This window comes from Theobroma umbraticum, unplaced genomic scaffold (assembly GCF_002168275.2).
Source record: "Theobroma umbraticum cultivar Fairchild unplaced genomic scaffold, ASM216827v3 scaffold_89.0, whole genome shotgun sequence".
Lineage (NCBI taxonomy): Eukaryota > Viridiplantae > Streptophyta > Magnoliopsida > Malvales > Malvaceae > Theobroma > Theobroma umbraticum.
The window spans coordinates 3,574,101-3,587,730 of NW_018397271.1; the positions used below are offsets into that span (position 1 = coordinate 3,574,101).

Sequence of the window (13,630 nt, forward strand, 5' to 3'; positions counted from 1 at the left end):
AGGAAACAAATAGTGAAAATAATATAAAATTAATAAATCAAAAACAAAGTCCACCTGAAATAGACTTGCTTGACAAGATCATTTGGACTACATCCTGTCAGCCTACCACGCATTCCATGCGGGGAAATTATCACTGTAAAATAACATCAAACAAAAACACAATTAGAAGGTTCTAGAACTTGTGAGCCAACCTCGCTATCTTGTATAATATGGTGGTTAAGATTCTGTCTTTGTACACAAACCAGGAAGCAGGTAACTGGAATTTTTGGAAGAATGCTCTAGAACTTTTTCTATGTCACTAGTTGAAAGCGCTCGGATATGCCTAAAAAGGGAATTAAATAGGTATCAAAAGTATTGTATTACAGGAGAAATCATAAAGCAACCCAATGCAAACTGCTTAAAAAAATAAGATGCTAGGCTTCACGAACTTTGAGGATATTATGGTATGTACAAAAATTGATTCTTGTGTAGCGGCAAAGATGAACTCAACTGTAGGCTGTGCTCTCCTGCAAAACAATAATAAATATTATTCCAAAAGGGGAAAGCATAGCCAGCATGTTTCAGCAAAATACAAGTAGCTGCATAAGTGATTATACAAAAGAAATTTTCGCACTTTTTCCCTTCTTTATATCTCTCTCTTTTTCTTCTTTACTTTCCAAATGCTGGGGGTGAAGCCAGAGGAGAAGGTTGAAGAGACAAGAGAAAGGAGAGAAAAGAGAAAAGGAGTTGAAAGTCAATAACATTTATTGGCAAGTGATCGGACAAGGAAAAGAAACAACCAATTGCATAATGGCAATCATTAAGTAGTTTCCCTAATGGTGCTCCTGAAAATCCTCCCAGCAAGCATTTAAGATGGATACTCACATATCAATATCTCAAACAAACAAATCAATTCAAGAATAAAAATGAGCAGACCTCACCTATGACAACCTAAATAAGGCACATAAAGAATATTGCAAGCAAAGCAGTAAAAGGTTAAATAATTACAAAAACAGGAAGGTCAATATATATACATAGATTAAGACTTATTTAAGCATCGTGATTCCAATTGAAAACTGCAATACAAAAACAGAAATTAAAGCCTCACTGAAATGTTAAAAGCAATAACTAGCTTCTGCTACCAGGAGTAAACTCAAACGCAATCAGAATTTGTTACCATAAAATTAACCTCCTTTACCATTGCTTTTTGACAAAATCCAGCAAATGTAATCGAACAAAACTCCAATTGCACTGCCTAATAGGGCCTAAATGATTATGGCAACAGATCAAGGACTCAAAAAAACACAAAGAACGTATAAACTAGAATATGTGAAAATTATTTGTATAATGCTTAAAATTTAAGCCCTTTAACTAAAATCTTCCTAAACTTTGAATCTGAACAATTTATTGCTTAGACTTTCAGTTGCTAACAATTAAATCCTTCCATCAGGAGGCTGTTAAGGGAGGTGTTAAAACATCCACCTAAGCTACCAAGAAAAATGCCACGTTATATGAAATTTTTCCACATCATCACCACATAAAGCCATTAGTCAAAATCTTAGTGGCTTCGTAATGCCACATCTTTGTTGGCCTCTTTCAAACCAAATTTGCCTTCATCAATTAACATCGCAATTATTTGTCACAGTTATCATCCACTACACTTTAATTTGAAATAGACCGCAAAAATATGCATAGAAATCAAATGACCCAACTTCTTTATGATTTTATTTTTTTATTTCTTTTCTTATCTTCTTTTGTTTTTGTTATCTTTCCCGTCAACTTTTCTGCATTCGTGATGTTGCCAGAAGGTTTAAGGCAATTAGAACTCAACAATTAAGACTATTCAAGGTTGATTGCGTTTGGAACAATAGAAAGATAGTTTAGTTTTAAAGAAATCTCTTGAATAAAAATTCGAAAAAACAAAGATAATATCCACTCCTCATTCTAATTTGATGATATCCACACTTCAAATCGATCTTTGAAAATACCTTGGAACCAACTAGTTGATCAAGCATCTCATCCAATCGAGGAACAGAAAACGATACTTGACTGTAATCTTGTTTCTGGCACAGCTGTCCACACACATCCTCTATGAACCACCTTTCTTAGGAGCTAACAAAGCTGGGCAAGCACAAAGACTTTTACTTTCATGCACTAAACCTTTTCCAACAACTCCTCGACTTGTCTTTGTACCTCGGCTTGCTGCATAGTCGGCATTTGCATGTTGGATGCTCCAAAGAGGTTGTACTTTTCGGCAAATCCTGATTAATTATTGTTGTCATCACTCTTTGTACCACCAATGACTCCCCTTGTGCAAAATGAACATCAATTTTCTCTATCTCCTCCTCATACTCATCATAAATTGATTCTAACTCCTCCCATTCCAAATAATCCTCCACATGTAACCTCCCACGAAAGTCAGCTACTTCAATCTTAACTCCACCATTTAAATCAAGGGCATGTAGTAACTGATCCTCCAATCCAACTTTTGCCACTTGATTTGCAAGTCCATCTTCATGAAAGGGGTTCTCGTTCTCAAATTTATCATCATCTTCAAGATCTTGAATCTCAAGGGGATTATAATCACCTTTTGGATTCTCCATTCGAGCTCTCACTGATCCCTGACGCTGCAAGGCTTGCATAGCCCGAGTCAAGTCATCAATCATTCTCCGCATATCGAGCTCTGCCTCAACCAACCATAGTTTCCTAACTAAAAATCCTTGTAGGATAGTAGGATCGTTTGCTCTAATACCACTTGATGTAGCCAGAAGGTTTAGGGCAATTAGAACTCAACAATTAAAGCTTGAATAAGGTTGACTGTGCTTGGAACAATAGAAAGATAATCGGATTTTAAAGAAACCTCATGAATAAAAATTCAAAATAAACAAAGATAATAATAATAAGTCCCCAAAGGATTGCCTATTTATACTAGTTAAAATAAATCTTAATCAAATAGTAATACTAATCCTAAATAAAGACTTAAAGTATTAAAATCCTAATAAAGATAGAAAAAGAATTCCAAACTTAATAGAATAAAGATAATAAAATCCTAAACCGACTATAATACTAAATGAAATAGAATTCTAAATGCACCTGCATCAATTCATCTTTCTAAAGACCATTTCCCTCTCTTGGTTTTTATTAGTCACAGCCCCTTTTTCCTCTCTTTGGTGGGGCCAATATTCCTAAGCATGGTGGTGCATTAATAAGAACAGCCCCAGGCAAAGGAGGCATCTAGGTCATGGTAGTGGCCAAGCAAACATCCTAGGCCTCAAGGACAGTGGGGTTAGAGGTGGAACTGTCAGCCTGTACCCAAATTGGGGTGGTGGCACTAGAAATTGCTCAGCAGCATTAGTCCAAAGGCTCATGGTGATGCCACAAACACCAAGAAATCCATCCTAATAAAAGATGGCCCTAGAAATTATTATTTTTTACCAAAAACATATGGCCAAAAATAACTGTTCAAATCTTGATGCATGGTAGATAAGTTATTTGATGTGGCAACTTATGTGGTCATTTTAACATTAGCCTTAATATAAAAAGATATTTTTTTCAATAAAAATTGGCCAAAAATAACCATTCAAATATTGATGCACGGCAGATGAGGTATCTGATGTGGCAACTTATGCAGTTACTTAAACATTAGCTTAACAGCACACTTGCCAAGAGCTTGACTGTTTGCAATCAAATTTTGGGGTATGTGGTTGTTTAAATTAAACGTTCAAGGAGATTTTTAGTCAAAGGCTTACAATTTAGGGATAGTTTGTGTAATTTTGTAAAACTTATTATAGAAGTAAAGGTTAATAATTACTTGAAAAAAAATCAACTAAAAATAATATTAATATAGAATACCAAAAGCTGAGTTAATAATAACACAAGGTACGAGGTACCAACTCAGGTGGACAAATTCAAAAAGGGTCTCGTTCACAGGTGCTTTTATAGGCAATTATTAAAATTAATTAAAATACTATTTCAAGAAATGGTTTTTCATTTAATGCACTATTCTCACCAACTTCAAGAAAAGACAACACATAAGTTATGAAATTCTTTCTATAAATATCACCTTAATGAGTGCCTTCCCATTCAAAAAAAACCAATTAAATAATAAAAATATACATAAAAAAGAAAAAATGTCTTCTTTCTTATAAATTAGGATATGGGTCCTACATATTTTTAAACTTCATGTAAACTTCTTCTTGACCAATTTTTATTCTCTTCTAAAATACTATACACATAGTGCTCCAACTTCTTCTCCCTCCTATATCTTCACATAACAACACTTGAAACTCTTAACTTTTTACCTCTTGTAAAATTTGTTTATTTTCATCTGTGTAGTGGGTATGTAGAGGACTAGTGCACAGATTAAAGGATAACAACATTTAAAGGATCCAACAAAAGGAAAGATTGAATAAATTGATAATTTCAAACCAAAAATAAAGATAACAATGGACTTTCTTTTATCAAATAGGATCACAAAACCAAACTCCTTAGAATTTCGTGTTAATCCATAACGTCACAAATCTCTATCAGCATAAGGAGTTCTATTCAAGGTCCTATCTATGTAAAGGGATCATCTTCCCAACAATTTGTATTCCAATTTTAGCACCACATTCTCCAATCTATAGACCGTCAACTTATGAAAAGAAACTTCCTCCAATAAGGTATAAGTATAGCAGAGTGTGTTTACTGTTACATAAATTCACCATCTGTATTTCTTTCAAAAGGAGAAAAAAAATAATGCCAATCAAAAAATAAGGGCTCTCATAATACAGAACATAAATCTTTTCAAAATTATAAAGTCTGGCTCAGGACTTAAGAAGGGGACCAAAATTGTAAAATCATGTAGAATGAACACAAGAATGCACTCACCATATGTGGAAAAAACCATGTATTGAGGAATTAGTAGAAACTGAAATATAAATAAGTATGCATAAAACCCTGGTCTTCACAAGCAACACAACAAAGCCACACAGGATAACGAAGTAAACAACATCACAAAAATCCCTTTGACTTTTTGCATGTTCGCTTTAAGAAAAACAGATGAAACATAAGTAATGCTGGCATAGACAAATCATTGAGGCAGAATGCTTTAAAATGAAATTAAACATTTGAAATTGCAACAGATTCTGATCTTAGCAATAATGATACTAGCATAGCAAGTGTCAAACAAAGATAAGCATTAAATAATTTCCTTTTTTATGTGTTAACAGAGTTGCAATAATCATGGTCTCTTCTGCCATCAATATCTACTTGAACAAATTAAACTACTATCAACCAACAGAAAGGTAGATACCTGAAACATTCTTCAATTTGAGGAGGATGATACTTTGAAAATACATCACCGAATCTCATGTAGGAGAATCCATGAAGTGCCCTATAAATTTTAATATATCCAAGGTCAAGACATATCCAATATAACATTACCGCTTATGGTGTAGGAAATGGATGAAAAGAAACCTTTCTATGCGATTCCTTAAAGCCTGAGAAAGGGCAGCAGCAACCTCTTCTGAGTCACCAGGAGCCAACCAAAGTCCAGAAGCAACAACTTCAACAAAATAAAGAAATAAATAAAATAGTGCAATTCACAGAGTCATACAGCATAAACATAAATGCCATGTAGAAAACAAAACGAAGTTAGTATAGAAAGCAGACTGGCCGCTCCTAATCTACAAGTCCCTAATAGACAACTTATATATGCGTTCAAGTGTGCAAACACATAAAACAAAAAAACAAAAAAAAGGTCAACGAATATGAGATACCTCTTAACCTGGACACTGCAGATTGAGCTGATTCCAGGACAGACACATGACGTCCCGGGATGAAAAGCCACAGCTTAATTTTCTCATCTATAAAGCAATTAGGTCATAAAGGACCATTGAATGTAGTATATTAGTATAGTGTATTTTTTTTCCTTCAAAGTTAAATCACAGAGAAGTTCGTCGTCAATGACCAAAGTTTGGACTCTAACCTGGATTATGCAGACCTTGAGATGGATCCCAAGGCCCAACAAAGGAGTTGGTCCATGTACTGAGGAATCCTTCCTTCTGCAGCTGCAGGTGGGATGAGAGAACAAGCAACGTAGCAGCATCTTTCTGCTCTGCTTTTATGCTGTGCAGCCTCAAAAACAAATTATAAATTTCTGATTATTTACATTCTGTAACTCTAAATACGGAATTATCATTTAAACTTCTTAAATGCTCCAAGCAGACAGTAGAAAGATAAGAAAAAAAAGATGCCTTGGATTCTAACCTTTTGTCTGGCAGAGAGTTTAAATCAGATTCAACTGGTAGAAACTGGAACCACGATATTTGACTGAGACCTCCCTATAGAAATGGTCCATGTTATAAAATTAACTTAAGCTTTAGGCACTAAAATTCAAAAAGTTGGTAACTACCAAATTTAGAACCACTTGGCATGTATGCTTACAAAGTCAGGCCAAATGAGCAGAACAATTCAATCCATGCTAAATGAAATATATCAGTCATGAACATAGAATTAGTGGACAGGTCCTCAATCTCATCAGAAAAGTTGCATGGCATTTTCAGTGCACAAAATTAAACAAATAAAATAAAAATAAAAATTGTGTGATCAAATGAATATACTGTTTAGCTCATAAGCACCACAGACAGAAAGCATTCCATAAAGAACCACTCAACCCAAAAGCTTAGCTGTTATGTGAGGGTACAAAAATATTTTTCACTAACAAGCATGGCACAAGCCCAATGGAGAAAGCACGGCCAAAGCATAGGTCTACCAATAGCTGGGGTCGAATAACAGGAAAAGGTAGCCAAAATTCAAACTTTGGACTATATTGCCAAAGAGACTCTAAAACTATGTTAAACATCCAACCTAAAACAAATTGGCAATAGGAAGATGGAGTAACTTTAATACAAGACACTGTCCAAAGACACAAACAAACTCTAAACTTAACCAATGTGGACATGAACACTCCTCTTCGAGCATAGGCAACAAACAGCATAGCAAATAGGTAATAAGCCATGTTGGCTCTGATACCTTGTCAAGAACCACTCGAGCGGAAAGCTTAAGCAGTTATGTAAGGGTCCAAAGACAGAGTATATAGAAGGTCTAATCCCTAAAATCTAATGCAAATAGATTCTAAATAAGACGACTGAAAGAAAGTTCAACGTTGAACCCTGTTGGACGAAGCGAGAAAAATACATCCTCTGACATAAAAATTCCCTGATTTCACTAACAACTAAACTAAATAGCATTTTGAACAAAAGAAAATTCAATAGCACTTAGGAAACCCTAATTCTTTAAAGAAACAAGAAAGGAAAAAGCAGCAGATTAGAAATTACGCAAAGGAACTAAAATATTGAAATAAAAAAGTCTGGTAAAGACAGAAGCGACATACGATTCTAAAAACATTTGTCCACATGACTGGATGATATCTCCGAACAAGCTCTCGCTCTCTCTCTCTCTCTCCTGCTGTTCTTCTTCACTTCGACTGCGCAAAAGCGTTCATTGCTAGCTTAATAAATCAACCGCACCGCAATTGATTTTGAATTTCTTGTCATTTTGCAGTTGAAGACCGGAGACCAAGGGAATAAGCGATCACGGCTTTTAGGGTTTGATGATTAGGCTTTCGCCCGTCCTCTGTCTGCGTCAACTTTCAACTGAACCCAACTCTCAAGGAAAATCTTTAAAATGAAAATTAGCAAATTATTTAGAAAGAAGGAAGTCGAAAACTAGTGCAAGACTTCGGTTTGAGGGAAAGGACAGGGTGGAGGAAAATCAACGTGACGCAAACGAAATGGAAGATGGCAACGGAAAAACCCAATCCATGCTACTGTTCGAGCCCGGTTGGATACGTGTTACTATTTTCGCTATAGCTGCAAAATTAAAATTTAAATAATTTGAACCGAATGCATAAGAATATTTTATTTCATTAATATGGAACAGAAAATAATCCTTCTTGCAAATTTAAATTAAATGTTCTACGTTACTATTTTATTCTAGAACATTTTAAAATCAACACAAAAAATAGTTTTTCAATATTACCCTTGATAGAAAACATCCCTAATTGATCTTAAGGTATTTAAATCGGGCAAGCATGTTCCCATGATGTCTTAAGCAATGCGTGCTTGAACACTGCTCCATGGGTGGACACATTCTCGATCTATTTGTGCATAATGTTTGACCTCCTAATTTGTATAGAGTAAGTACTTGTCATGTGATCAAAGTTGACACTTGTTTACTTTTACGGAGGTTAGTTTTCTTGGATCCAAAATTCCTAGGCTTGTTTACTCAAGACTCCATTATTTGGACTCAACTCTCCTTGTTGGTCCAATCTCATAGCTATTTCATCACAACTGATGCAAGCAAGACCCCTACTACCGTCTCTACTTACCACCATGCTTGCCCGGTGACAACAAATGACATCCGTTTAGGCATCTACAAGTGGGACAACGCCACCATCCTTGTGATCCATCAACAGAAATCCCCAAAGCAAGCAAGGGATATATGTTGATCATACAAGGTAAGCACACAATGTGGTGAAACATGACACTTTATATCTACATGGTGTCATTAGGGAATTACATTTTGCCTTTGCAAAATTGTCACATGTATCCCATTTTGAAGACCAAGCCTGTTAACACATTCTTTAGTACTTGAGGCTCTCATTTGACATGTTCAAACTAGAATTCAATTTAGTTTGCGAATCATCACATTAATATAAAACTTCAGAATTCTTATGTACATGTAGCCTTTTTCAATCATAAGGTTAAACCAAAATTTCTACATTCAAACTAGGAGTCTAACTCTTAATCAATTACGCGTTTCCATCATTATTGGCATCATCATAATACACATATTTCCAAGAAGTGTAGACACCAAGGGTAGTAATATTTTCACCTCACTATCAAGGCAAGTCCTGAGGATACTTGTCTCAAGAGTTAGTGGTATTTCTACTGCACTAATTAGGCAACATAGAAGACACCATAAGAAATGCCAACAGTAAACACTATTCACTTTACTTACATTAACATCACTTGCAAAAGTTTCACTACTCAAAATCATAAAGCATGCAATCTTAACTACCATGCCATTTAACACTACCATTCTTTTGGTTTAACACGTTAGATTTCTCACAATCATTTACATAAGTCTTCCATGCAATACATTTGATAACATAGACAGTAACATGTCAAATTCATTTCATAAACAATACTCATTTCACTTTTAACAACATAACACATCACACACTATTCTATTAAAGTTCAGTACTAACTTGCTGTTACATTAAACATTTCATTGCAATTCCAAAAATAATCTTTCTATTTCAGGTATGTATTGTTCGTCCAATATAAACTATATATAGTCATTCATTTAAATTTTACTAGCAAATCAAAACTATAATTTAGTTGTGTCATACTTGCTACATACATCTTGAAATTCCATCCCCATAACCTTATTACAACAAGATTATCTCTCAAAAGGTAATTTCATTTGTACCAAGCAATCACAATAGTGCTTAACTATCCAATAACCATACTAGCATCATCCATTATGTGCATATCATCTTTATATCATATTATTTCAAATAATAATTCTTGTTTATCCAGTAGCACTTGAGATTTGGAAACTATCTGCTCTTAATTTCATAGATTAATCATCAAGTAGTACTTGATTGCTTATAACGGATTCCAATCATTGTGAATTCCAAGTTCTTGACCTTGAGCTAAAAGTAAAATCATAAGCACTAATCAATAGTATCAGTTAAGGTTAATGTGTGTTCATTTTACTTAGAAATTGAGTGACTTGATTAACAACTAAGGTAGACATATGCCTAAATGCCATATATAGGCAAATTAGAACACATGCTTAAAGAACCTATCTTAATCAATTCCTATAAACATTTAATAATCTAATTAGGTTAAGTATTTGTGCAAACATCTCGATCGAGACTCATATATAAATGTGGATTTTGTGAAATCTACATTGAGTAAGAGGATAAGTTAAGAAATCCTTTAGTGAGTATATAGATTACATGTTTTGAATATCAAACTTAGTTTTAACGTCTAAAAGGAATATATTAACACTTTGGTTACTGTCACTTTTTCAGCAAAAATTTTTCTAAGTTTAAAAAGGGTCAAAATATGTGATTTTTATAAAAAAAATTTTAAAAATAAAAAATAGAAGTAATGATTCCCTTGATATTTAGATGACTAAAAATGATTTTTTTTCATAATTTTTGGAGTACGTTTGCTATGGAAAATGGGAGCCACAAATTTAATTTCAATCAAACTTTTTCAATTTTGTTCTTTAAACCAAAATTTTGATTTTGATTTCTTTAGATTTTAATTTTTTTGATATTTTTATTGAATCCAAATTAAGGGGTTATTTACTTATTTACATTAAATACCATTTAAGTAAATATCTTTCTTTTTACTTCTTTTGTTTTTTACTCTCTATTTACTTAAGATATTTAATGTAAATAAGTTAAATAGGTTTTATAAATAATCAGTCTCAAAAACTGCGTTATGTTTCAAATGTAACGATACATGTTCATAATGTATCGGTACATATGGTCATGATTTGATACAATTTTTTCATAACCAAATGTATTGATACATGGCTCAAATGTATCGATACATTTCATTGTTTTCAAAAAAATAAATGAGACAAAACTATATTTCACACTCAAAACTATAAACACCTCACATTCTTCAAGGGTTTTTAACCCTCTGTCATTTTTCTATGGTATTTCTCTCAACTTTAGCTCTCTCAACTTATTTTTGATGCAAATCTTTATCTTTGATCATTAAAAAGGTTGGTTTTGTATTTAAATGATAAAAATGAAAGATTTATGGGTTTCTAAGTATAGAATTTAGCTAGAAAATTAGTTTAGTTAAATCCGAATAGTTAAAGTGCTTACCTGATTACTATGAGATTATTATTCAAGGTAATGATAGTGTTGATTGTTGTAAGATAAGAACACTTGAAAACTCCAAGGATTTTGCTGAAACAAAGCTGCGATTGGAGTTAGGAATTGACTCTCCAATTAGATAAATGGATATACTTTTTCAAGTATTTTAATCTGTAAAGTTAGCATGATTTTTATGGAAATGATTGTTTAAGCATATTGAAATATTATTTCCATAAATGGCTTATCAAAGAATTTGAACTATAAGGTTTTTATGAAATTTTGAAGAAAATCTTCAAAGAACTAGATTTGATAATGATTTGTGTTATGTGTGACATAATGCTTTTCAAATTGTTTATGAATCTACAATGTATGTAAATATGCTACTATGTCTTAGTTTTCAACAATGGGAGACAAGTCTTTTTAAGTTTGTAATCCACTCGATTATTCCAGCCTATGGGCTAATGTGCATATGAGATATTTCTAAGGTTAAAGCATGAATGTCATTATACACATGTTAGATACAATGCATCATGATAAGAATGTTGGATGTATGAGTTCCATTTAAGAGATTATGACATGTATGTGTTAAGCATATCATGCACACTATGGGCTAAACATGTGAGTGATTTATGAGATAATGAAATGCATGCCATGAGATGTATGTGTTGAGATAGTCATATACACTATGGGCTAAGTATGATGATGATTTATAAAAAAACTGTTATACATTCATGATGCAAACTAAGGATGAGAATGATCTTAAGCTTAAAAGATCTTATGATGATTGTGGGCGAGGTCGATGTGCCATTCAAACAACTATGATGGTTGTTCACGTGAGGTGAACAAAATGGTAGTGAGGATTTTGTCCACTACCCACCTAAGTGGGATGGGATCACTTGATAGATCATAGATGAGGTTGATGTGCCATTCATGAAAGTGCACTAGGAACTTGAAATAGTAAAGGGTTAAATCACTATTCATCAGAATGGGACGACCCACTCATAGAAAGAATGTTATGATGAATGAGTTTAATGAGTTTGACGAATGATTGAATGAGTATTATTTAATGCTTTATGTTTAAATGCTTATTTTATGATCAAATGATTATTGATAATATTATTCACATTGTAATGAGGAGTAATGGCTAGGATAGACAGAACCTTAGCCTAAGGAATGATTCCTCAATGTTAAAAAGACTTCTGAATGGTTTAGATTTAGAATATTGCCTAAAAAATAGATTTTGTGGGAAAAGTATCGATGCATGCTCCACATGTATTGATACATTTTCAACAAAATGCTACAGGAAGTGTTCCACGTGCAATGTATCGATACATTGAAGAATATATCGATAGAATTGCTACAAAAAAGGATTTCCAAGTGGTTTTAAAAGGTTTTCAAGGATAAATGAGTTCTAATATTTTAAGCAAAGTCATATTCCATGCAATGTTATTTAAAGGATGTTTAAAATGTTATGCTATAAGATCATTAGAGTGATGATGTTGAATTTATAAATCATATGCATTTACAATTGCATGATTATGAAAAACTCTTCCCCTTAGCTTGTCCCTTTCTTCGTATCCAACCACGGAATCTTTGTAACTCACATGTTATTTTTTCTCACTATTTTTGTTACGAACTAGTGATAACACTTTCTTTCTAGCTACCAGTGTCACGAAGATGTGATTTGTTTATTCCTCATTAGTAGGTGTCTAGCAACCTCTTGATGCCTAGTGAATCGGATCATGTTCTGTTGACGAATCAGTCTATGTTATGTTTATGTTTATAGACTATGAACATGTTTTATGGATTATGAGTATTTTACAATAATGTAGCCAAATGTTTAGGCATATTACATTATGAATGTTATATTAAATGTATGAAGTGGCTTAAGAGCCCATATAGACACCTGAAGGTATTGAGACATCTAAATATTATGGTGCCATGAGAACATGGTATTTTGATGATATATGAAATGTTTGTACTTACATTAATATGTTGAGAAGTTCCATATATGTGTAATGTTGTATATGATGGTACGCATAAGTTTATGTTGTATGCCTATGGATGTTTATATTTGCTTCCGTGTTAATGAATGTTTACTGATGAATGTTAAAGAAGCTTGTTTAGGCCTAACGAGCTATACCCATCTAGGTTCATATGTCAATCATGTTCCATTACAAATGGGATGTGATAGATTCTAAGCTAGCATCACCACCCATTGATTTAAATATTAAGAGAAATATTAGTCCAAATGAAATGGTGAATGAAACCATAATCCTAAACTCTTACTCCACTGCTTTTCTATTAATTTTAGCTTCCATTTCTTTAGTTTAGCATTGTTAATTAAAAGTTGTCTTTAATTAATTTTAAAATTTTGGTTTGTTTGGATAAGATTAAGGTGCCATAATTTTAATACTTAGCAAGAATTTAGCCATAATTCCTTGTGGGATACGATACTCACTTATCTTTGTATTACTTGCGTGACGTGCACTTACATGTGTAAAGTCCGCAATAATGACAAATTAGAAAAGAAGATAGAGCAACTAGTTTAAGCAAGCAATTATGAGGTTTAGGCAACAATCAGACATGGCCTTTCTAAATTATACAAGGAAATAAGCATTTGAGACTCAAGTGAAATTGGTGTGCTATAATTTAATAACAAAGTCTTGCATATTCCTTTCTCTACACTTAGAAAGAGAAAATATATCTAAGTATCCATGCATAAAAATGTCGAAGAATTTTATGAAAGAAAAAAGGAGC

At 33.2% G+C, this 13,630-nt stretch overlaps 1 protein-coding gene across 1 annotated transcript; it reads right to left on the reverse strand.

Moving 5' to 3' along the window:
- Positions 1 to 29: 29 nt before the first annotated feature.
- GCT (RNA polymerase II transcription mediator) lies at positions 30 to 7,822 on the reverse strand. The gene is made up of 9 exons (XM_021441828.2): positions 7,355 to 7,822; positions 6,229 to 6,302; positions 5,948 to 6,087; positions 5,739 to 5,825; positions 5,437 to 5,524; positions 5,273 to 5,353; positions 429 to 506; positions 243 to 322; positions 30 to 133 (listed from the first exon to the last, which is right to left on the reverse strand). The coding sequence occupies exons 1-9, from the start codon at positions 7,376 to 7,378 to the stop codon at positions 30 to 32; spliced, it is 756 nt and encodes a 251-aa protein (XP_021297503.1). The 5' UTR covers positions 7,379 to 7,822.
- Between the last annotated feature and the right edge of the window lie 5,808 nt (positions 7,823 to 13,630).

What these genes read in the sequence shown, in the direction of transcription:
- GCT (XM_021441828.2), bottom strand. Translation starts at nt 7,378, where the DNA reads ATGTGGACAAATGTTTTTAGAATC. An exon ending in TCAAGGTCTGCATAATCCAG is followed by an intron (nt 5,826 to 5,947) that starts GTTAGAGTCCAA and finishes ATTGCTTTATAG; the next exon opens with ATGAGAAAATTAAGCTGTGG. An exon ending in TTAAGGAATCGCATAGAAAG is followed by an intron (nt 5,354 to 5,436) that starts GTTTCTTTTCAT and finishes TAAAATTTATAG; the next exon opens with GGCACTTCATGGATTCTCCT.